A 23,853-nucleotide genomic window follows, 5' to 3' on the forward strand; every position below is an offset into this window, starting at 1 on the left:
TGAAATTTTAGCAATTTGACAATATTTTTATATACTATAGATAGATTTTACAAAATCTCTATCCGTAATCCGTAAAATTATATCGTATCTCATCTGTAAATTTGTATCGTATCCAATCTGTTTCAAATCCGCCAATATTTTAGATAGACCGGTGTTATTTAATTCGTTCGATAACTGTATTTGATATTTATGGTAGACATGTGATTGTTATTCGTATACATTTTTACTACAAAAAATTAAAAATAAAGTATGTTATTATATAATTATAATAAAAAATATAAAAAATTTTAAATAAGGAATTAAACCCCATTATTTTGCTAAATGGGCCCTTAAATCCCCATTATTTTGCTAAATGGGCCCTTACATAAGCCATTATGTACCTTAATTTGGTATATGGGCCTTTAAATAGTCCATTATGATTAATTATAAATTGAAATGTTTATTGCACTTGTCAAAGGACAAGAGTTTGTTAAGTTGTGTTGGAGTTGTCAAAATTGTTTCCAGGGAAACTTAAAGAATATGAGGACCAAGAATTTGATCATGGTAGCACATCTGCTCCTTTTGAGTGACATTGTACTAAGCAAACATAACAAACAACTTTTTTAAGATAAAGATTCATTGTTTTGTTGTCCGGGTCCGTCATAAAATCGGTAATCGGTACTAATAGGTTTACGTACGATTAAGGATTAATCAGCAAATTGGGGATTAATCGGAATAAAAATCGGATATATTTAAATATTTTAATAATAATTAATATATTTACCTTATTTATTATGAAATATATAATTCAAAATAATTTATAAATATTAATCAGATTTCAAAAATTGAACCGACCAAATATTTTTTAAGGATTAATCAGGGATTTTTAGAATACTGTCTAGTCATGTAAAAGCTTCAGGGGGAATTGTTATGTTTTACATGAACAACAAAATGAAGGCCAGCTTGAAACATGAAAGCATCTTGTTTTTGTAACTGCCATGATTTTGCCTTGAGTCCTTGGCAAGCCTGGAAAATATTTCAGTTTGAACTAAGCTCTCTTGAGCTATTGATTAGCTAAATAAGAATCAGAAAATATAGCAGGATGGCACTACTGGAACTGGACAGTAACAATCATTTGTATGCAGCATTGTATAGCTTAAGTTGCATATATTTCTTTAAACATCACAACTCTATGCACATAGCTTCTACAGAAAAACAGCATTCAAATTCATAAAGTTTTTATGGCTCCACGATTACTTTACCGGTAGCATGGCCATCGATGCTCTTAGCCCAAGCATCTTCAGCTTTGCTTAGTGGATATTTTGAGTCGACCACTGTTTTAAGCTTCCCTTCCTTCACCAAATTAACAAGGTAAGCGAGGTTTTCACCTTTAGGGGTTAAAACCAAAGGCACCATCTGCTTCCCAGAGAATGTGATTTTCCCACTTAAGAATCTCCACATGGTAGCAGAACTTGGTGTAATATCGATTACCTTCCCCTTAGAGCTCAACTGAGGTTCGAAAGTAGACCACGGGATACCTGCTGCACAGTGGATTACAGCATCATATTTCTGGCCAGACGGACTTTTCAGAGCTGCTCCATCTGGCGTCTTGTAGTCAAGAACCTCATCAGCACCCAAACTCTTCACCAGATTAATGTTACGGGCGCCACAAGTGGCTGTCACATGTGTGTTCCCAAGCTTTGCAAGTTGAACAGCATACAAGCCAACACCTCCTGAAGCAGCAGTGATAAGAATATTTGATCGCGGACCACTTGCATCAAGCTTAACTCCAGCAAATTGGGTGAGAGCCTGATGAGCAGTAAGACCTGCTACAGGTAAGCCGGCACCTTCAGCAGCGGATACCTCAGGTGGCCTAGAAACTGTCAAGTTTTTGTTGGCCACTGCATACTCAGCTAATCCACCACCACTTACCTAAAATTGAATCCCACAAAACCATACAGAGACATGGGCGTGTCAGCTAAACCATAGATGATAAATACATATTGTTGTCTTTCACTTTGGAGTTAACATATTTGTGTCTGCTCATTGGGCAGAGTGATCACACAGACAACTGTTAAATGGGGTTTTTTCATAACCAATTATTGGCTTTCATTGTGTAGATAATAGATTCTCAGATAGTAACTTGAAAGCGAAAGCTATGAGGAAAATGACACTTACAAAGATGCTAAGCATTGCCACAACTTTGTCACCTGCTTTTAAGTTTTTCACTTCAGCTCCGGTTTCAATCACCTCTCCTGCTACATCAGCTACTGTTCTTCCAACAGAAACAATTAAGTCTAAAGTATACCAAGAAGACCGATTTTCGACTTCTCGAGTGTCAAAAAATATAAAAAGAATTAACATTTATAAGCAAAAGCCACAACAAAGTGATGCATCACACTCTCAAGAAAAAGCAAAGAATGAAAGGTCGGGTACTAAGCCTTTCACATTCTTAGGAGCCACATTCTCAACACAGTTTTATTTCACCGCAAGATAGTACCAGGTATTGAAGCAAACAAAAGTTTGTCACAAACTACTAAAACGTGATTTATAATTCACTTTACTAACAACATCAACATTAATAAAGTTTAACCATATGTTACGAAGTTAATAACCATAGCTGGAGTTCAAGCAAAATGTTGCACACAACCTCAATCACATAAAAATTGTCATAGTTTTTTAGGTTCTAAGGAACATAAAGCATCCAACAAAAGGTGTCGTAATAGGTACTTTACAATTTATCAGCCTTACATGGTGTTTTAGGAAATCGAAGGGGCAAAAAAGGACGCAGCATGCCTTTCTGCACCTTCCAATCAAATGGATTAATGCTTGCAGCATTCACTTTCAGCAAAACTTCATCTTTTTTCGGAACAGGAACAGGTATCTCAACATGCTGGAAAACCCCATAACAACAAAATGATTTCAAAACAGGTATACCACCTACTTAAATCCAAACAAAATTCAACAGTAACAAGAATATATAAAATTTCAAACATGAGTCAACCTAATGACTTGATCATCACTATTATAATAAAAGATTTGACCTTTAATTCAAGAACCCCATGTAAACATATACTCAATCCGTCCCAATAGATTGTTAACTTGAAATAGTGTATTTCACACGCATTTTAATGCTCTTATCTAGTATAGTTTCATAACTTATTTAAAATAAAATCTGAATAAAAGTTTAAATATTTAATATTTATCCAGAAGAAAAAAGTTTATAAAATAAATAAGCGTCGATAACTCCATTTCAAATGTTAACAACCTAAAAAGACGGAGGGAGCATATAATACTACTACTATATATCACACATGGCCCATTTCAACACTAATTAAAATTTCAAACTTAAGCTAATCAAAACTTAAGTAGTCCACAATGTAAGCAATCATAGAGAAGTTAGAACATTCTTGATGGTATTTAATATACAAACCAACACTTAGAACCATAAAATCTTTATCAAAAGTAGAGTCTTGATTACTAAGAACAAAACCCACAATTAATTATAAGAAATTATAAAGAATGTAATAAAGAAAATGAAGAATTAAAGGTATAATAACCTTTAGAGCCGAAGGGCCACCACCATAAGAGAAGTACTGAATGGCCTTCATGATCTTTTCAGCCATGCTCAATCACAAGATCTTTACTTGTTTTGCTAGCTGTGCTGTGTATCTCTATGTTATATATGTGTGTATACACACACCACCCAAAACGTTGGTTTGGGAACTGCAGGGTGATTTTGTATGTTTCTTTTTCTTTGCTTTTTTTTTTTCTATCAATGTTTTTTTTGCTAATTAGTTTCGAGTTTCGAGTAATGTTATGTATCCCAAAATAATTTCAAAAACTTTTATAAGTAATACGTGTCATTATTTTATTGGCTAAAATTATAATATTGCACGAGGAGTCATTTCATTTATACGAAAATATTCAATAACACTACGACAACTCAGTATTTAATAACTTTTTCAAGACTCTAGCATTTCTGGTTTGTTTTTACTCATCAACACATTTTTTATTAACTTCCCTTTTATTTTTTTTCTTTTGAAAGGATTTGTACACAATTTAATCTTCTCTATCATTTTCCTCCAAAGTTTTTATAACATATAATTCAGCCATGATTACAGAAATTCATCATTTTTTCAAAATCATCGATTAATCATTCGATTTTCAAAAATGACTGATAAATCACAAATCATAAATCGGTATTTTAACGGATTAGTTTCAATTTCCGAAATTTGTAACCATAATTTTAAGTAAAAAAATGGTTGAAAGAATTTGCTATAAGCTGTAAAATTATACTGAAACATTTGAATTCCAAGTTAAGATAATAATATCAAATTATTCAAATTTCAATATGCCCCAATAGAAAAGTTCAAGGAGATGCCAAAGAGAAGACAGATATTCAACTGTTTGCAATCTACTTAACACTTGATCAGAATACATAAGTTATTAAAAACTTGATAAAGATAATAGAAATCCAAATAAGTATCATATCACAAAACATTCTACATAGAGTCAAAGAAAGAGAGAAAATGTTTGAGCTTTATAGAGAGAACAGTTTCCACAGACTTAACAATGCTCAATGATGATTTTCCCAACAGCATGGCCATCCACACTCTTAGCCCAAGCTTGCCCGGCTTCGGTGAATGGAAATTTCGAGTCGATCACAGTCTTAAGTTTCCCTTCTCTTACTAGGTTCACGAGATACTCAAGATTCTCGCCTTTGCAGCTCACGAGAAAAGGAACCACCTGCTTCTTAGAGAAGGTGAGCTTCTTCAGGGCAAAATTTGCAAAGGTTCCGGCACCAGGGGTCAAATCTACGACCTTTCCGTTGTCTCCCAACTGAGGCTCAAATGTAGTAAAGGGAATACCTGTGGTGCAATTGATAACTGCATCGTATTTCTTGCCTGAAGGGCTTATCACAGCTGCTCCCTCGGGGGTCCTGTAGTCAAGAACCTCATCCGCGCCTAGGCTCTTAACGAAATCAAAGTTGCGGGCTCCACAGGTTGCAGTTACGTGTATGTTACCTAATTTTGCCAATTGTACAGCGTAGTGACCCACACCTCCTGACGCGGCTGTTATAAGGACATTAGCCTCTGGTCCACTTTTATCGAGCTTGAGTCCTACAGTTTCAGTGAGAGTCTGGAGAGCTGTGAGACCAGCAACAGGTAAAGCAGCAGCTTCCGCAGCTGATACTTCAGGAGGCCTTGCAACAGTCAAATTTTCCTTTGCCACAGCATATTCGGCTAATCCCCCGCCAGCCTGTCAAAAGTAAATACATAAGTAATAATAATAGATGACACCACAAAAGCAAAGAACAATAACAACATAACAGTAGCGTTAAAGCACACCGTATCGCTAAGCTTAGCAACAACTTTGTCACCAGCTTTGAATTTTGTGACTTCAGATCCAAGCTCAACTACCTCTCCTGCTATATCAGTAACTGTTCCAACAAAGAATAGTCGCAACCATTATTATTTCTACAACACAAATAGGTTCATACAAAACTACTCATCGAATGTGACTGAAGATGATGCCCAAATGAATTGAAGATCTCAGTTAGACTCATATTCAAAATCACCTCTTAAAATAACTATAACTGGCAAGCAATCTTGACTAATTCAGAGAGCAAGTGAATCTATGGTAACTTCAATAAAGATGAGTACAATGGCAGGACTAAGTGAAGGGGTAAAAGTTAAAACACAACAAGTAAACAACACACTCAAACTTACGAGGAATGAAAGGAAATTTGCGGGGTAGGATGGGACGTAACATCCCTCCCTGTATTTTGCAATCAATTGGATTAACTGTTGTTGCCTCCACTTTGATTAGAACCTCATCTTTCAAAGGAGCAGGAACAGGAGCTTCAACATGCTGCATAATACAACAAAAAATAAAAACATTTAAATAGTTGTGATAGTAGCACATGATCAATCTGATCTCTGTGAGGCATCCAATTCCAAAATGTTTTAAATGATATAAACTTAACAGAAGCAGCCCCGGGGAGGGTAGATATTTGCAGACCTTACCTCACTCGGTAAAAGAAGAGAAGAAATTACAGCAGTCTGTTGTCAACACAACTTACTCTACTTAGTTAGCTAATTGCACAATTAATACATGTAAATGGAACATGTGGCCAAATTATTCAAGGGAGATCATAGTATTATCTTACTAGTGAAATATGGTCATTGTGTTAAAAATGAACATCACAAACTATTATAGTTTCAATTGTACAAATTTACAAATTACTAAGAGTGTTTCAACTACTTAGAGACATTAGAGGTCAATGGTAAAAGACAGTTTTTAATATCAGCTTAATCTAAGGTATTCCATCCAGATAGCAATTGCCTTCAGTACAGATGGTAGATACAATTGTATAGCAGATCTAATACAATCTCAAGCATTTAGCTATGGTCATGTTTGTGACAGTCGCGTTGCATCAACAAGGCAATTGTGTGTCCTTCCTACGTTTAAGATATTAGGATTACTGGCTCGGGTTGAATACAAACTAGGGCTGACTTAACAAGTAAACAGTAGATCTTTCAACAAAAAAATTCAAAGTCAAGGTAATTTGAATCCCCGTCACTTTCATACTACTACTACTTAAAAACACTTCAGTTTAATCAGTAACCTCCCAGAGTGACAGTATCAATTCATATCTGTTACTAGATCCAACAAATATGAACAAACCAAATTATATAACAAGTACATCAAATCCTTGAACTTCAGTTACTTACAAAAACAACTACATAAACAAAACAGACCAAAAATCAAGTAAAGGCCTTTGGTTGATCTGGGCTCAGATAAGTTGATTCAGAACACCATCATATGTATTACAAACATGAAACTAAATAAAAATTGCCCATCATTTCTATAAAGCAAAAAAAATCAAGAAAATCCAAGAAAATGGAAAAATAAGAATAAAGGAGCAATCTTTACTGCAAAAAATCAAGAAAATCCAAGAACAAGGAAAATTAACAAGAAAGTACCAATCTTTAAACCAAAAAAATGAAGAAAATGGAAAAATAACAATAAAGGAGCAATCTTTAAACCAAAAAAAAACAAGAAAATGGAAAAATAAGTATAAAGTAGCAAGCTTTACTGCAAAACAATCCAGAAAATCCCAATAAAATGGAAAATTAACAATAAAGGAGCAAACTTTACTGCAAAAAAATCAAGAAAATCCAAGAAAATGGAAAAATAAGAATAAAGGAGCAAGCTTTACTACCAAAAATCAAGAAAAAATCAAAGAAAATGAAGAAAATAAGGAGAAAAAGGAGCAACCTTGAGAGCAGAAGAGCCACCACCATAAGTATCATACCAAACAGCTTTCATGAGCTTAGCAGCAGAGCTAGCCATACTGTAGAAAAATATGAAGAAATAGATCTGAGGAGTTGTTTGATTTTTCTTTACTAAGTTGACCAAACAAGCATATTATTGTGTGTAATAAAAAAGGATGGAATTACAAATGGTTTGATGGGGGATTTATATATATACACCTTAGTTTTGGATCCTTCTTCAAGCTTCTTCTCTGTGTTGACTTGTTTTTTGCCGTGTCTTGAAATCACGTTCACGCCCGCCTTGGAGAGATATAAATAGATAGATGCATATATTATTAATGGGGACTAATTTTAGCCCTTGTTTTCCGTGTCATGTGTCGGTGCTGATTGTCGGATTCGAATCGGATCAATTTAAATTTATATTTAAATTTTTTTATTTTTTCCCAAATTCGAATTATATTTATGTTGGATATTTTTAAGATGAATTATTGAATCAATTTAATTGGATCACGGATTAAAATAAAAAAAGTCTAAATCATTAATTCCAACTAATTAAAATAAAATCGAGTGTTATTATATAGATAAGAAAATGTTTGATTTTGTAAAGAATGAGTGAAGGGAGAATGTTGGTCGAAAAGAGTAATAGCTCCAGGGTTATGTTTTGTAATTATTATTAACATATTATTATGCTAAATATTTTTATAATATATGATAAAAGATAACCTATAGCTTATAAATAGAAAAGCTTTTTATTAGTGCACCTTAAATTAATAAGTTTAAATAGTAAATTAAAAATTCAATCATACATATATTAGTATCATCTAAAAATAAGTATTTTTAGATTACCTCATCAGTGATGCAGCATCCAATATTTAAGTATTTTATTATTTATTGTGCAAAGAACCCATGAAAAAGCATGATGGGCGGATAAAAATAAACTAAAAAACTTCCCCATGGGTTTCTACTTTCTAGAAGCCTTCCATCTATTGCTCCGTAGATTACCTTACGAGTAAATCATTAATTAGTGAAAATAAACTATGTAATAATGAAATTATAAAGTTTTGTTTTAAAAGTGTCATTTTGATATGAATTTATGATCGCCCAATATTTATTTTTTTTGCAAACAATGGAATTTTATTGATTAGAAATCATTTGTCAATACATTCTTAACCTCAATAGGTATAGAAATCCTATCGAAAATTTGATCCCAATATCTCTTTAAATACATCAAAACATGCATTTTTTTATAATTAACAATATTTTGTAGTGATATTAGATTTATGGGAATATAATCAAAAATTATAAAATATATGTATAGCTATTAAAAGATCATAAATACAGGTTTCCTAACAACTAGTGAATTTCGCTTATTTGTACGCGTGTCACAGGTTACTCTCTCCGTCCCGATGAATTTTTTACATTTTGAAATAGGATATTCGACACACATTTTAATGTTCTTATTTATAATAGTTACATAAATTATTTAAAAAACTTATTTTGTTAAAATAAAAGTTAAATGTAAAATTTTTTATTAAAAAAAATCTTAAAATAAATTATGAAACTAAATTGGATGATAGTTTTAGCTTTTAAAATAAGTGTCGAATTTTTAATTTCAAATATTAAAAACTTCCGGGGAGGGAGGAGGAAATATAACTTGTAAGGCACAATTATTGTCAATGAAAAAAGACTTCAGCTTGGGTGAGGTCACAAAGTTAGTGAACGCAACGATTTTTCGGGAGTAATATATCCGGACTTAACTTAGGGGGTGTTTGGTTGATGGTTTAACGGGAATTTGAATCTTAAATCCAAGTAATATTATTTAAATTACCAATTTAGTGGCAGGGTTGTGAAAAACGCAAATTGGTTCTAAGCGGCGGGAAGACCTTCTGGCGCTTAAGCGGTTAAGCGGACGTTTAAGCGGAATTTTAAGCGGGTCTATAAGCGGATAAGTAATATTTATTTAAAATTTTATATATAATAATAATATGTGTAATACTAAAATAATGAAAATAAATAATGTATGAAGAATATAAATATAATTTTTCTTAAAAACTTATATATTTTTATTTTTTAATCAAGATCATTATTTTATTAAAATAAAAATTAATAATTAAATTAAAAAATTTGACAAGTCAAAATCGGTTTGACCGCTTAATGACCGTTTAATCCGCTTAATTACCGCTTAATCCGTTTATAAGACCGCTTAATTTTTAAAAACGCTTAATTCTTTGATTAGTATAAAATCGAAGCGCTTAATGATTCAATTTCGCTTAAACGGCCGCTTAGGCGGCCGCTTAATGCGCTTTTCATAACACTGTTTAGTGGTAGAAAATGGGAACTATATTCTTTCTTGGTGGGTAAATCAAACCCACCGTAATCCCGGGTTTCCATTTTATTCACATTCTCATTAACTCTTATTCCCTACCCTCCATTATCATTTCCGATTCTCATTCCCATGTCATTTGATTACATTGTTGAGAACGTAGAAGGTTGATGTATGAACAAAACACAATAATATTTTTATTTATTAAATAATATTCTAATATGACAGTACATGAGCTAATTCATATCTCATATCCTTTTTTTAATTCTTTTTCAGGTTAATTGGTCGATAATAGATCTGTTCCTGTTGAAGTGAATGCAGCTTTGAAAGTGAATTTAAGTTAATAAAATTTCTTGTTTGTCAAAAAAAGACTTCCCTGATGAATTCGAAAAAGAATATTTTTATTGTTATTTTTTTTTATTATGAAAATAGTTGGTACCGTGCGAATATGGCACGTATACTTTGATTGTTATTATTATAATCACCTAATTTCACGTGTACTGTAGAGAAAAAATGGTTTTTTTGGTGTCTATCCCACTCCTTATATTACTGTGATCAGGTCCGAATTAACGGTTCGACGAATTTTCTAAACACCCCTGGCTTGACTAATTCGAGGTGAGGAGGAGTGTTAGAATACTAAGCTCAAATGTTTCAATTATTCCGAAATCAGTTTCAAAGTTAAATCTCACACAATACTGTTACAACTGACATGAATGTAAAGTGCCTACAAACTCAAAGTCATTTCACATTTCCACAATGATTTTTCCAACAGCATGTCCTTCCATGCTCTTAGCCCAAGCCTCTTGAGTGTTAGCAAAATCATACTTTGAATCTACCACAGTCTTGAGCTTCCCTTCTAGCATCAAGTTCATAAGATACTCCAAGTCCTCAGCTTTATGTGAAACAAACAGAGGGTGCAATGTTTTCTTGGAACAAGAAAGTCTCTTCACAACAGAACTGGTTATGGACTTGGGGCTAGGAGTTATATCTACTACTATTCCATTAGATGTCAGCACATTTTCGAATGTCGACCAGCTGATGCCTGAGGTGCAATGCACCACAGCATCGTATCTTCGTGCAGATGGCCCAACCAAGGCCTTGCCGTCAGGAGTTCTGTAGTCAAGGACCACGTCCGCGCCCAGGCTTTTCACAAAATCAATGTTGCGAGAACCACAGGTCACGGTGACATGAGTGTTTCCTAGCTTTGCAAGCTGAACTGCATAATGACCAACACCACCTGAAGCTGCGGTGATCAGTATGTTCATAGGCGGGGCATCTTTTTTCAGAATCACTCCGCCTGTGATCAGGCATTGGTAAGCTGTAAGTCCAGGAGTGCCTAAAGCAGCACATTCACCAGCTGATAGTTCAAGTGGCCTTAAAACTGTCAATTCTTGCTTTGCCACTGCATACTCAGCTAATCCACCTCCACCCTGTTCAATAGCATAACTTAACCGATTACTTAATCTATTACTTATCCGATTGTACTGATGATTTAGTATTTGTCACAAGTTACAACCGAAAAAGGGAAAATTTTATATACCAAGGTGCCGAGCATGGCTACAACTTTGTCGCCTTTCTTGAACTTTGTAACTGCAGGTCCAACATCCACAACTTCACCTGCAATATCAGAACCTGGCATGATAGCAAAAAACACAAAAACTTAGCGTTACTAAAATCAAGACATGCTCGAAATTTATGCTCATTATGCATAAAAATTAAACTAAGCAGCAGCAATACTACAAATTACCAGGGATATGAGGGAATTTCTTGGGAGCAAGAGGGCGCAGGAAGCCGTGCTGGATTTTGAAATCAATTGGATTGATACCAACTGCTTCCACTTTTATCAATACCTCATCTTTCTTTGGCATTGGAATTGGAACTTCAACATTCTGCAAAAGCCATAAGAAATTAACATTTTAAGCTATGAAAAAACTAACCTGTAGTCTACTGGTTCTAATCTTCAAACTAATCACTTATTAGATGACCAATCTCCTAGAAACTTAAAGCTAGATCTTATAAGTTTGTAACTCCTCATTACTCCGCCTCATACGAGCAAAACACCATAGCAAATCTCACTAAGGGACACATCAGGCCCCTTCTAAACTTGAACAACTGATAAAGGTGCATGCGATGGACAATAATCATGATTTACGCGAGTCTTTGACAATCTTACTACCAATCTTGGCTCTCAATTCTACTGTTTTCTAACACAAATGTCAACAATTCATAAACATTAAAGCTATGTTTGTATGATACTTGAAGATCCAGCCTTTTCTTGCTATGTATGAAACTGAAACACTTTATAACAAGCAAAAACAAGCAATAGACTTAGAAGTCGATCTAAAACTTCAAGATCAAGACTTGCAAGGTATCAATCTATCTAAATAAATACATAATCTTGAGTAACCGGTCCATCTAAAACCTCACGGCGGGTTACAGGCGAGTAAGACTTGCATCTAGGCCCGACACTCAAGGGCCCCAAAAACTTCTAACTTTTTCAAGTAAATATATATGAATTTCCATGATATATGTATATTAGGGCCCCATAAACTGATTTCAACTAGGACCCCTTGAATCTCAGGGCCGGCCCTGCGTTAGAGTAAGACTTAACAAGATCTTATGCTATTTACCACATAAAAACAAGAAAGATCAAGAAAAGGCATTACCTTAAGATCATCATGTCCATATTTGAAGTACTGAACAGCTTTCATAACTAAACTTTAACAGATGAAGGTTATGTATAATATCTGAAGGCACAAGTAGAATGAGAAACAGAGAAGAGGATCAAGAAACAAGAAGATGGTTAAAAACAAAGCTCTAGTTGAAGTAGACTGGATAGAAAATTGGAGGAGACTAGTGGTGTATTTAAAGAGAATGCATTTCTGATATTATTATACTTGCACCGCGTTAAAGGAAAAACAAATACAGCAGGGGTGAAAACTGAGAACTGCAGAAATGTTGATAACACAATTATTTAGTTTGATCTGTCCAAAGTTCACAGGCGTACACGGACATCTAGAATAATATAAGTGGGCTAAATTATGCTTCTAGAATAAAATAAAGAAGGTTCATCTTTATTTTAAGTACTAGTCTTTTTTCTTCAAGTGACTTTTTTATAATCAGGGGTTCAGGTCGACACAACATCTCCGTCATGATCCCTACTTAAATTCGAGCGTTCATATTAAATCGAATCTAGGTTCTTGGAACTGATAAGACCCTAAAATTCCGGTCTCAACCTGTCGAGCAACTCGGATGTGTTGCTTTACTCCATCTCTTTCATCAGTAATGGTGATTAGAGAATAAAAATGGGGGGCAGTTGAGCAATGTTAGTGGAGGCAGGTGGTATTCACAAAGCTAGTGCTTTTAAGATATGAGTATTATTGCAAATAATACCAAAGACTATAATCCATGTCTTGGTTGGGTAGGGTAGATTAAATTAATAAAGCATCACATTTCGTAAGGTGTAATTATTGTAATCGAAATAGCTTTAGGTGGTTAATCAAGATAACGGATAATAAGTTATTGCAAGTTGCAACACGTTATTAGGAACCGGTGAAGTGTTAGTATAAGGATAATAAGTTCTCGCAACACATCGTCACAAATAGTTACCGTTATTCCACCACATCATTAGGAACCAATTGCAACACATCACCAGAAACCAATATACGGACGCATACTGCAGTTACCATTAAGAACAACATATGCTGCAACAATCATTGTCAAGTATCCTTAAACCTCAACACATCATTAAGAACTGGCATATGAGCGAATACCGCAACAATTACCGCAACAATTACCGTCAAGAACAGACATACAAGAAAATCTATTGAAGGACTGAAATAGACGAATATACCGGAACTATATATATACCATCCAGGAATTCATTACATTTAGAGTAAAAAGAGTTGTACTTATCAGTATATACTTCTATCTTCATAGCATTGAACAAAAACGGCTTTCAGAGTCGAAAGCAAGAGAATATATACAGTACTCAACCAGCCATGAACAGCTTCTCCCCTCAAGTTAGTTTTGTTTAAGCTTATATGCACTATCCACATACTCCTCGCTGTCCCAAAGAAATGAACCGAAAGCTACAGCCTCCAGAACAAATCTCTTCTGGCTCGCAAGAGAAGTGGATATAATCTCATCTACTTCTATCAGGCCAGACTTCTCATCACCAAATAGAGCATAGCTGTGCTTCTCTATAAGATTCATAGCCTCCCTCGATTTTGGTTTAGCACACATCTGTAATACTTCAGGATCAAACCCCATTACATAAGAACTCAGTTTTTCATGTCTCTTCACCTGGCTACATGAAGCTTCACCTACAGCTGTTACGTGTTTATTCTGAACTCGACCAAAGGCAAGATTTAAACCGTACGACCAAAAATCTGATAGGGAAAGGCGGGTGCCAGTATTGGCTCGAAGGTCATGGTTCACGTCAGTCAGGCTTAGTTCAAGGCGATGCCTCATGGAAGCAGACTTTAAAAAGTAGCCATACAAGATTGATGCAGCATAAATTCGGCAGAGCCGGAGCTTTGATATATTAGTTGTAGCCCAATTTTTTGTTACACTGGAGTCTGCTCTCCAGCCAATAACAGCGCCGAGATGTTCTTTTATCATCTCCAAAACCTCCAAGCTGTGAATAGACTCTAGCTCCCAGTCCTTAGAAGGGTATATTTCAAGTCTACCGTTATATATACATTGTGAAAGCCTTGGAACCAAATGCACTCTGATTTCGGAAAACTTATAAGATATTAACATATACATGACATCTTCAATTGCCGTTTGGGACTCCTGCTCTTTCAGTTCAGCTATCCTCCTGGTATTAGATGCATGTTTAATTAGTGAAGCCATACGAAACATAGACTTGTTTCAACAAAAAAGTTTCCACAGGTCGAACAATTCCAAGCATGAGATAGTCAATTCCTACCATGTTCATTTACCTATCACCACCACTTTGTCCATGATTATAATATTTTGTCAAAAAGTTGCCACTCGTGCAACTACATGCCCATCTGATATCTGTATCCGTACCAGAGAGAGCATCCACATTAACATCATAGCTTACATAATTTGTCACCAATATCTGTACCTACAAAGGCCCAATAGTGCAAGAATTTGCACATGAGCATATAGACTTTACAATCACAAAGTTCTAGGGAATAATATATAAGCTGGAGGGGAAGAGACAACTGTTCTCTCTGGCCTAATAGTATATATCCGGGGGGAATACTTAAGCGAGCTCTTAAGCCTCAGGAGTTATCATCAAATCATGTACTACCAGTTAATTAGTAACAAAGTAAGTCTTCATAATTATTGCAGCATATGTAGGGAAAAGCTTGCCTGGTAACACACAAACTCAGTTCTTAGAATGGATATATTTTTGTTTATTAGCCAAGCTCTGTAAGGTTAAGTATATTTCTAAAAAGGATTCAAGTAGTGTGCAACACCTTAACTAGCACATACTCGAAAGTCTTAGTCTTAGGATATAGGCAAGAGGTACAAAGTAATGGAAGGAAGCGGTAATCGCAAGGCAGATATAGTTATTGTTATATCACCATTTTCTAGCAAGAAATAATTGATTAAATAAGAACTATTACTTGCCATTTGTTCTAAATATCTACTAACATAATTTTCATTCTCGTGAAGAACTTGTGGAAGGCCAATTGCAGGTAAACTACTTAAAGCGTCTTTGAGATGAGGGCTACTATGACAAGGCAAAAAGCCATTCCAGATAATAACCGACCCCCAGTCAGAAACTTACAAGTCCTAGACCCTTGGGACTATTAGGACTTAGTAGTGGAATAACATATATGAGCTTATAATCTGCATCGACCATAGTAAACAGTTAACAAACCATAGAGTGAGGGAGAATCAAAAATTGAACACAAAAAGCATGAGGTGCAACTAATTTACTTAAGCTAGTTATCCCCTCCAAACAGCTTATTTCCGCAAAGTCAACAACCTCCCTTCTCAAAAATTGTTATATCCTATCAAAATCACACAATTTACATTGTTTTATATTTTCCCAAATTTTCAGAATCCATAGAAACAAACAAAGTAGACTAAAAATCTTAAATCAACTCAACCTAGTCCATTTGAAAAAGGAACATCTCTGATTCATATACAATTGAGCAACATATACATATACAAGATTCATCACAATTGTAAAAAACCAAATGATCAACATATATAAATCCTCAATAACAATAACATAAGCCAAGAAAACATGAAAAAAGAGTATAAAATAATGAAAAAAAAGGCAGAAAAAATTGAATGTAAAGAGAGTCATAAACCTGTAAAGAGAAGCATGAGAAGATCCAACACTCAAACTGAGCCTAGCCAAAGCCTCATCACGTTCAGAAACCAAGTGATCCAACTGTCCAGCCACTGCATGGTGAAAATTCTTGCGGTCATTCTGCAACACTCTTGACAACAACTTACCAGCTGGTGACTTGAGTTCAAGTGGTGTATTCAAGCTACTAAAATCACACTGACTGTTGTTTTTACTACTTGCAACCACTACGATTCTCCTCTGATTAACCGGAAACACAACAGTGCTGGTTGAAAACGATAAAAAAGATGAAAAAGATGAAGTCAAGGGAAGAATCTTGGAAGATGGGTTGGTGTGTGAGATGCAGCAGTCCATCAAATATCAAGAAAATATGGTAAATTTCAACAAGGGTTTTTTGTGTTTTGTGGTGTTGTTAATGAAGGTGTGTGTGTTTAGGATGTGGGTTTAATAGAGGATAGAGTAAGGTTGTGACTAGTGTACGATAATAATTGACGAGAGAGAGAGAGATGGGAGAGATTTAGAATAGAGAGAGAGAGATGGGAGAGATTTAGAAGAGAGAGAGAGAGATGGGAGAGAGATGGGAGAGATTTAGGGATAAGGTTATGCAAGTGTGGGTTGGGTGATGCGAAAGCCAATGAAGTTTTGTATCAATATTCAACTGTACAACTACTAGCAGTCGTAGTACTTTGTTTTGATTAGTTTAGGCATTTGTGTTCGGTTTGGTTTTCATGATAAGCCCACTACTCGCTTATTTTATACGTCTCCTTTCCTTCTTATCTTATCACTGTTCCTGACGGACAGCTTATATTACCGCCCCGTTTGGGTTTTTTACTCGATAACTGTTTTTCGATCCAATTTATAATTTATAAATTGATAAATTTAGTATTAATAATAATAATATATTTTTGGTCTTTTTAAAAAAATAACCAAGTCCAAAAATATTGTAATATTTTTATAAAAATTTAAAATTTATTTTTTAATTTACAAAAATATTACTCACTCTGTCTCAACCAATTCTTTACGTTTGGTTTGGGCACGGAGGTTAAGAAATATGTATAAAGCAGTTAAAAGAATAAAGAAAAGTGGGTGAAGTGGTGGGATCCATCGATTTTTAATGTATAAAAGGAAGATAGTTGAGTAAAAGTAGTGTTAAACGGAAGGAAAAGTGGGTAAGTAGTGGGACCCATTGACTATTTTTGGTAAGTTTTGAAATGTAAAAAATTTGATGACATCCCAAAAAGAAAACTGTAAAAAAATGGTTGAGACATATGCAGTATTTTTCATTTTTTTTTATAAAAATACGGTTTTTGTCAAATGCAATCAGCTGCATGGAACATTTGACGAGTTTCTGCAATTAAATGCAACTCCCTTAAGCTAGTTGCATATCTGTTTGATTTTGGTTGATTCTGTATTTTTGAAAAAAATATCATAAAATAGTAAAATCGCAAAAATACTTAGAAAAGATAGTATTTTGGTAATTTTTATATATTTTTTTAATTTTCTTTATTTTGATTTTTCATATTTATATTAATTTTAATTTTAAAATATATGTTTTAAAATAATCTGAATTGATTCTCCAAATTTGTCAAATCCCTTTACACTAGATCAATTATAACTTTCGTTTGTTCCAAAGCCAAGATTTTACAAATGTTGAGATAAAACATAGTGAAAAAAGCTTAATATAAAAATAGTTGAATATTTAATGGTGGGATGGGATTGGATAAGAACGAAGAGCATGGTTCTAGAAGAGAGGGTACAATTTCTTATCATATCCAAAATAATTGACTAAATTAACACCCGTGATTGATAACAATTTATAAGCAGCAGCCTTTTGTTTGATAGTATTTCATTGTTCCCCTTGAGTCTTTCGGACAATAATTATTAATTACCCATTTGTCTATCAAATGCCCCCTTTTAAATATAACTGGCGATAACCGGTATTAGAGATTTCGGAAATCGGAACTATTCGGTTGAGGTACTGATTAAAGATTTATCGGACGATTTTTGAAAAATCGGATAACTAATCGGCGATTTATCGGATCGGTCGAATCGGATAAATATTTTTGACCAATTTTTGAGCGATTTATCAGCGATTTTTTAAAAATCGGCCGATTTCTATAACAGTTGCGATAACTGATAAGCTAACAGCACATAATTTGGCTGTTTAAATGTTAATTCAATTTATACTCTCAGTTGGGGGTTGGTTGTTAGGTTTTCATGTATTATTTTGGTCCGGATTCTCGTTTTTTTAATCGAATTAGTGTGGACGGTTTTTAAAACACAAAATCAAAATACATGAGTTAAATGATGAGATCATACCAAATTGGACCATAGAATAATAGATTGGTTCGGTTTCGAACCATGGTTACTTTTATTTCATTTTGTTCAACTTACAACGAAACTGTTATTTAAGAATATTTAACATGAAGTTTATCATATTCAATATTATATATTACATATAAGTACTATTATTTAGTTTAAATAAGACGTTCATATACCCTAATTTAATTTAAATAAATACACACATGTTGGTAACACTACAGCATATTAACAATCAACTCAAGTTTTTATTTTTAAAATAATATGACGCTTTCAATTAAAATACCCCCTCAAATACACAGTCATAAATTATGATCTTAATTTGTAATAATATACTCGAACTTCTTATATAATATTATATAACGATCCGCTCTGGTTCAAGCGATTTAAAAATATTATGAAACATAATTAAACCATTATGTGTTAACATTTCGGTTAACCGAATCATTAACAACGATTTCAGCGATTTCTATTTTTCTGGGTTCCAATCATCATGATCCGGTCCGGATAAACGATATGACGGATATTTCGAACACCCCTAACTGGTTGGATTGTGATTATGCAGATTACTAAATAAATCTGAGAATTAATACACACCCGACCCGAACCACATATAAATATCTAACCTTTTCTTGTGTACCTATGCCTGTTTATTCTAAACTGTCCCGGGCCTTTCTTTTTCCATTCCAGCCCATTATAATCGGGCTTCAATCACTGATTACGATTGGCCCATGAATTTCTACCCTACTTTGTTTACCCGTAGTAAATGCTTCGATTCAAGTTGTGATCATTTTTTTATCAAAACGAGTAAAAGACCAAGTTCATGGCAAAAAAATTTTATCAAAACGAGTAAAAGACCAAGTTCATGGCAATGTACTTTGGCTTATCGAACCCAGACCTGGGACACGATGAATGATAAACTCTTAACTACTTGATCTATTCAACAGTGCTCGAAATGTGTGCATCTAAAGCTGAATCAAAACCAAATTAGTGAGTGCTCGACTCGAATTAAAGCCCTGATAACAAGAGTTGCTACGCAATTGTGCTACAGACAGACAACTAAAAACATTTAAACAAGAGAAAAGTACAAATCTGCCTATTGATTGTCCAACAACATTATATAGCCGTTGCAAAAGGGACTACATAATCTCATACAACACTTTCCTGCTGTCCTACATATCCGGATCTTAAATCTGAACTTGCAACAGCTATATTCTGCTAACTTACACAAAATGAAATGCTATCGTTCATACTAAACACATTTCGACATGATTCTCCACAACCGTAAACTTCAAAAGACTAAATTTATTGTCATAAATAATAAATTACTAAATGCGTTAAATGTAAAGATTGGTTGACCAAAAGCAATGCAAAAACAAAAGATAACTCCCTACTAACAAATGCTACCTTGGTGGATACAGAGAAGTAAACATTACGCTAGGCACAGGAGGAGCTCGGAAGTTTCATAAAAAGTTAATGGTTAAGAAAAGCAAAGCTTTTAATCTCCACACCTTTTGCTAGCAAATGAAAATGGCATCCGAAGTCAGTTGTCCCTTGAAGAAAGAATGGTCAGGTCATATAGGTAGCTTTTTTCTTCATTGTTCATCGTCAAACTTCCTCCATTTCAAAGAGTAACACTTGGGAATTTGCATGCGCCATAACCTACAACATTCATTTTAACATTAAGGAAACCGCTACTACATGTAGTAGAAAAGGATCGAAAAAGATATTAATCAAACAACTGAAGCACCTATTCTATCACTAGCAAACACACACACACACATGTTAACTTTAATAGTTCTCTTTTTTCCTCGCTTTAAACCTATCTGATGAGAGGAATATAAATCACACTTCCATATGCAACAAGACACACACATGCTGACATGTATACACCGAATTCTCGTAAAGAAAAAGAATAGATTGTCTTTTGCTCAGATCACATGGTTTATCTTTTTGCTCATATAAGAGACTGTAGTGCTCTTCCACAAATTTTATACATAAATATTGAAATAAATGGAAACAAGACAGTTAAGACTTATTACATATGACCGGCATAAATCACGTAATTTGTCGACAGAGAGCTGATATAAAGTCGTTGATATATAAATTGATCTAACTGGTTATCCCTTTGCGTTCCAATCATGTAAAGTTTCGAAAGTGTGAACCAAACTCACAACTAATTCATCATCAATTAAAAGACATTATCCCAATAGAGTAACCCCGCCCGAACCCAATACGTCGGGAGCTATAATTGTAACTCTATCCTACTAGAAAGTTTGAAGTCACCAAAGTTCCTACATCCAAAGTTAAAAGGCAAAGAATCTAATAAAGCTAGCATTCAACTCCCAAAGCTGTGTATTTAAAAGGAAAAGAACCTGATAAAGCTAGCATTCAACTGGCAAAGCTGTGTATGAAACTAATAAATGTGATCTGAAACATTACTTAATTTCTAATGCTAACAAATGCAGTTTTAAACCAAAACAGAATAGTGACAAGAGTTTTTCATTTGATCTATGCACAAACTTTTGGATTGCAATACTACAAATGAAACATTTAGCTAGACTATATACAGCAATTTGAAATACTTACTTGGATCTTTGGCGGCAACGAATGCAACCCCATTAAAACTACAAGTCCCTCCGAGCTTCTTGAACTGAGCCCAGTAAGAACTAAAAGCGTAATTAGCATGGCCAATCAATGTATTAGGTTTGAAACACTTTCCACCAGTTTGAATCGGGTCACAAGTTCCATTTCCTTGGCCACAGGCATAACCTAAAGCCGCAGACACGTCGGTCAAGTTAGCTCCTTTCTTCACCATGCACCATAATTTTCCCTTATACTTCTCATTGTTCAGAGGCTTTGGAAGCGGTTTGTACTCAGACAAAGGCTTCTTCCCGGACAAATCAATTTCATAGATATTTGTACCATTTGGGTATAACAACCCAAAATGCCGCTCTGTACCTGGTCCTCCCTTTAGGTTTTCATTGTACAAAGCAAAAATAAAGCCCGGTAACACTACTCCCGGTCTAGCTGGTGTCCCAATAGCCGGTTTAGCATTAAACTTCTTAGCCACATTACGATTATAAGTAGCAGCATTGTATATATTCCCTCCAATTTGATCAATATCACAACCATTAGGCCAGCCAGTTTCCGCAATAAATAAACGAATATCCGGATACCCCAATTTTTTCATAGCAAAAATTACAGCATCCATCATTTGGTCAAGCAAATTCGTATAAATTAAACCCGAAACAGGATCCTTAATAGTAATATTAGTAGCCGATAACAATGCATAATCAAGATTAATATTATCAGGCTGATCAGACCAAGGGAAATAAGTATAAACATCAAGAAACAAAAAAGATTTAGTCTTGTTCAAGAATTGTAACATAGGTTTTACCACAGGAATCGCAATGTCAGACCGGAAAGTCCCATTCGAAGGAGGATACGAAGATTCAAGAACATCCATAGCCACTGAAGTTCCAACTTTAATCTTATGTAAATTATAACATTTGAGTGAGTACTTAATCTTTCTCATTGCGGGTACGAGGTTAAACCAAGTGGGATTAATAGAACGGTCGGAGAGAATCTCATTTCCGACAAGAAGGTACCGAATCTTGGTTTGGGGGTAAAAGGGTTTGACATTGTTGAAGACCCATTGGTCGGAGAGGGTTTGGTTGGATGAGAAATTTGAAATGAGTTGGTTTGGGAGCATGATTGAGACTTGAATGTCTGTGTTTTGTAAGGCTTTGAGGATGCTAGGAGTGGCATCATAGATTTTGACACGTTTGGCTTTTAATGATTTGATTAACTCAACTGATTTTGTTGGTGTTGGTAAGTTGTTTCCTAGTTGCCCGTAGTTCACTCCCAGCTTTGCCTCGAATTCTGCGCCTGTTTAACAGATTCAACAAATAAAATATCAGTTAATGCAAATAAAACAGAGAGAGAGAGAGATTTTCTTCAAAAAAACAGAGAGAGGTGCAAATAAGAGAGAGAGGGAGAGAGAGAGATGCAAATGATAGATAGAGAGAGAGAGAGGGAGAGAGATTCAACTGAAACAGAGGGAGGAAGATGAAAATGAGAGAGAGAGAGAGTGAGAGAGATAGAGAGAGATGCAAGTGAAACAGAGAGAGAGATGCAAGTAAAACAGAGAGAGAGAGGGAGAGAAAGAGACAGAGACAGAGACAGAGAGAGAGATGCAAGTGAAACAGAGAGAGGGAGAGAGAGATGCAAGTAAAACAGGGAGAGAGAGAGAGAGAGCTTACTGGAGAGAGAAGGTAGGAGAGACAGTAAGAGAATGGAGAGTAAACCCATTCCCATTGGATATCGAGAAGAAGATGATAGATTTTGGCAGAGACTGATAAACAGGTGAAGAAAATGAAGCCTTTAATAGGACACTGCGATGATGACTATGCAGGTGGGACGACACGGTAACAAGTCGTTTTGTTTATTTAATGGTTGACGAAATGATGAGTACAAAATAGACCCAGCAAAGCAAAGTGAAGCTTCCTCAGATGAAGAGTCCTATTTCTTTTTTACTTTAGTGAGATTTTATTCATTTGTTGAGATGATTATAGGGAGAGACTATACTTTCCATTGATAGTGTGTGGGCCCGGTTTAATGCATATAAATCAATTTTAGAGAGATCAAAATATATATTTATAGTAATAATGCTTAATATTTCAAAATAGTCAAAAATGGATTGTTACTCGTCTATCTATACTATTATATTAAAGATGAAACATTAAAAAATTGATTGTTGGTTTTTTGTCACTCAATCTAGCGCTGTTAGATCAAATTGATGAGAATTTTTAGATATAATTTTAAAAATTATTATTCAACTAATATAAGATCGAATCATATCAGCAATATATTATTAAAATTAAAATTTATAATATATAATAAAAAAATGAATGTGCATCGCACGGCTTATATAGTAGTTTTATATATGAATCAATGTGCGTTACTTACTAGTAATTGTTTCTGTAATAATATACGTAAAGTAAAATATATTTATATATTTAACAAAAAAAGTTTTATCGTACATCCGTTTGTGTTACACGACACGTTATCGTTCAAAAAATTACTAATTTATATAATAGTTTTAAAAAATACAAAATTATATTTTAATTTGTATTAATTTTGAGTTATTCTGCAAATTTCACCAACTTTATACAAATAGGAATTATTACATTTTATGAAAATCACGGCCTTGAAATTTGTAACTTGTCCCATGAGCACTTTAATGTTAGGTACTAAAAAAACAAAATGACGCATGTAGTTTTTTGATTAGATTTATTTTTATAAGTACATTATAGGGTCATTAGGTTTATGATAAACCAATCAATTAAAAAGTGAAACTCAACTTTTTATTTTTTTGGAAAAATATATTAAAAATTTAAACTTACTCAAAGCAAGTCCAAGATACAAAATAATTATGATTATTTCAATAATTTGACACCAAAAATTACTTTTTATTGTTAAATTGAACTTCAAGTATAACGCTAGTTATAGTTTACATCCAAAAAAAATTCAAATTTAAATATGTCAATTAAGGTTATTTGAGGATATGTCATGAATGCATTCAAATTCTAAATAAAGTACATCCATGCATATCTGCATTCAAGTATAAAATAATTTTAGAATTAATTTAA

The 23,853-nt window shown here is 34.2% G+C and overlaps 5 protein-coding genes across 8 annotated transcripts; all 5 read right to left on the reverse strand.

The window, feature by feature from the left end:
* Nucleotides 1-1,097: 1,097 nt before the first annotated feature.
* Nucleotides 1,098-3,748, reverse strand: LOC141673071 (chloroplast envelope quinone oxidoreductase homolog). Its single transcript, XM_074479805.1, has 4 exons — nt 3,540-3,748; nt 2,731-2,872; nt 2,158-2,249; nt 1,098-1,911 (listed from the first exon to the last, which is right to left on the reverse strand). Exons 1-4 carry the CDS (start codon nt 3,603-3,605, stop codon nt 1,219-1,221), a joined length of 993 nt encoding a protein of 330 aa, XP_074335906.1. The 5' UTR covers nt 3,606-3,748; the 3' UTR covers nt 1,098-1,218.
* A 632-nt stretch (nt 3,749-4,380) lies between these two features.
* Nucleotides 4,381-7,442, reverse strand: LOC141671130 (chloroplast envelope quinone oxidoreductase homolog). Its single transcript, XM_074477266.1, has 4 exons — nt 7,264-7,442; nt 5,712-5,853; nt 5,331-5,422; nt 4,381-5,241 (listed from the first exon to the last, which is right to left on the reverse strand). Exons 1-4 carry the CDS (start codon nt 7,336-7,338, stop codon nt 4,549-4,551), a joined length of 1,002 nt encoding a protein of 333 aa, XP_074333367.1. The 5' UTR covers nt 7,339-7,442; the 3' UTR covers nt 4,381-4,548.
* A 2,777-nt stretch (nt 7,443-10,219) lies between these two features.
* On the reverse strand, nt 10,220-12,725 carry LOC141672361 (quinone-oxidoreductase QR1, chloroplastic-like). The gene is made up of 4 exons (XM_074478938.1): nt 12,249-12,725; nt 11,330-11,471; nt 11,123-11,214; nt 10,220-11,012 (listed from the first exon to the last, which is right to left on the reverse strand). The coding sequence occupies exons 1-4, from the start codon at nt 12,291-12,293 to the stop codon at nt 10,326-10,328; spliced, it is 966 nt and encodes a 321-aa protein (XP_074335039.1). The 5' UTR covers nt 12,294-12,725; the 3' UTR covers nt 10,220-10,325.
* A 669-nt stretch (nt 12,726-13,394) lies between these two features.
* LOC141672360 (UV-B-induced protein At3g17800, chloroplastic-like) lies at nt 13,395-16,578 on the reverse strand. Of its 4 annotated transcripts, XM_074478935.1 has the most exons (3): nt 15,882-16,043; nt 14,529-14,607; nt 13,395-14,404 (listed from the first exon to the last, which is right to left on the reverse strand). In XM_074478935.1, exons 1-3 carry the CDS (start codon nt 15,895-15,897, stop codon nt 13,606-13,608), a joined length of 894 nt encoding a protein of 297 aa, XP_074335036.1. In that variant the 5' UTR covers nt 15,898-16,043; the 3' UTR covers nt 13,395-13,605. The 4 variants fall into 4 exon arrangements, 3 of the variants coding, with proteins under 3 accessions (XP_074335036.1, XP_074335035.1, XP_074335038.1); XM_074478934.1 differs by lacking the exon at nt 14,529-14,607 and having other exon boundaries at nt 15,882-16,578; XM_074478937.1 differs by having other exon boundaries at nt 13,395-14,677; nt 15,882-16,019.
* Nucleotides 16,579-19,484: 2,906 nt separating this feature from the next.
* On the reverse strand, nt 19,485-22,634 carry LOC141672359 (putative glucan endo-1,3-beta-glucosidase A6). The gene is made up of 3 exons (XM_074478933.1): nt 22,465-22,634; nt 20,789-22,090; nt 19,485-19,861 (listed from the first exon to the last, which is right to left on the reverse strand). Exons 1-3 carry the CDS (start codon nt 22,517-22,519, stop codon nt 19,824-19,826), a joined length of 1,395 nt encoding a protein of 464 aa, XP_074335034.1. The 5' UTR covers nt 22,520-22,634; the 3' UTR covers nt 19,485-19,823.
* Between the last annotated feature and the right edge of the window lie 1,219 nt (nt 22,635-23,853).

The sequence above is a fragment of the Apium graveolens genome, chromosome 7 (genome assembly GCF_009905375.1).
Source record: "Apium graveolens cultivar Ventura chromosome 7, ASM990537v1, whole genome shotgun sequence".
Taxonomy (NCBI): domain Eukaryota; kingdom Viridiplantae; phylum Streptophyta; class Magnoliopsida; order Apiales; family Apiaceae; genus Apium; species Apium graveolens.

What these genes read in the sequence shown, in the direction of transcription:
- LOC141671130 (XM_074477266.1), bottom strand. Translation starts at nt 7,338, where the DNA reads ATGGCTAGCTCTGCTGCTAAGCTCATGAAAGCTGTTTGGTATGATACT. An exon ending in CAAATTTCCTTTCATTCCTC is followed by an intron (nt 5,423 to 5,711) that starts GTAAGTTTGAGT and finishes TTGTTGGAACAG; the next exon opens with TTACTGATATAGCAGGAGAG. An exon ending in TTGCTAAGCTTAGCGATACG is followed by an intron (nt 5,242 to 5,330) that starts GTGTGCTTTAAC and finishes TACTTTTGACAG; the next exon opens with GCTGGCGGGGGATTAGCCGA.
- LOC141673071 (XM_074479805.1), bottom strand. Translation starts at nt 3,605, where the DNA reads ATGGCTGAAAAGATCATGAAGGCCATTCAGTACTTCTCTTATGGTGGT. An exon ending in TCGATTTCCTAAAACACCAT is followed by an intron (nt 2,250 to 2,730) that starts GTAAGGCTGATA and finishes TTGGAAGAACAG; the next exon opens with TAGCTGATGTAGCAGGAGAG. An exon ending in TGGCAATGCTTAGCATCTTT is followed by an intron (nt 1,912 to 2,157) that starts GTAAGTGTCATT and finishes ATTCAATTTTAG; the next exon opens with GTAAGTGGTGGTGGATTAGC.
- LOC141672360 (XM_074478934.1), bottom strand. Translation starts at nt 16,234, where the DNA reads ATGGACTGCTGCATCTCACACACCAACCCATCTTCCAAGATTCTTCCC. An exon ending in TCTCATGCTTCTCTTTACAG is followed by an intron (nt 14,405 to 15,881) that starts GTTTATGACTCT and finishes ATCTAATACCAG; the next exon opens with GAGGATAGCTGAACTGAAAG.
- LOC141672361 (XM_074478938.1), bottom strand. Translation starts at nt 12,293, where the DNA reads ATGAAAGCTGTTCAGTACTTCAAATATGGACATGATGATCTTAAG. An exon ending in ATGGACATGATGATCTTAAG is followed by an intron (nt 11,472 to 12,248) that starts GTAATGCCTTTT and finishes TGGCTTTTGCAG; the next exon opens with AATGTTGAAGTTCCAATTCC. An exon ending in TAGCCATGCTCGGCACCTTG is followed by an intron (nt 11,013 to 11,122) that starts GTATATAAAATT and finishes GCTATTGAACAG; the next exon opens with GGTGGAGGTGGATTAGCTGA.
- LOC141672359 (XM_074478933.1), bottom strand. Translation starts at nt 22,519, where the DNA reads ATGGGAATGGGTTTACTCTCCATTCTCTTACTGTCTCTCCTACCTTCT. An exon ending in TCTCCTACCTTCTCTCTCCA is followed by an intron (nt 22,091 to 22,464) that starts GTAAGCTCTCTC and finishes TCTGTTAAACAG; the next exon opens with GCGCAGAATTCGAGGCAAAG. An exon ending in CGTTGCCGCCAAAGATCCAA is followed by an intron (nt 19,862 to 20,788) that starts GTAAGTATTTCA and finishes TGAATGTTGTAG; the next exon opens with GTTATGGCGCATGCAAATTC.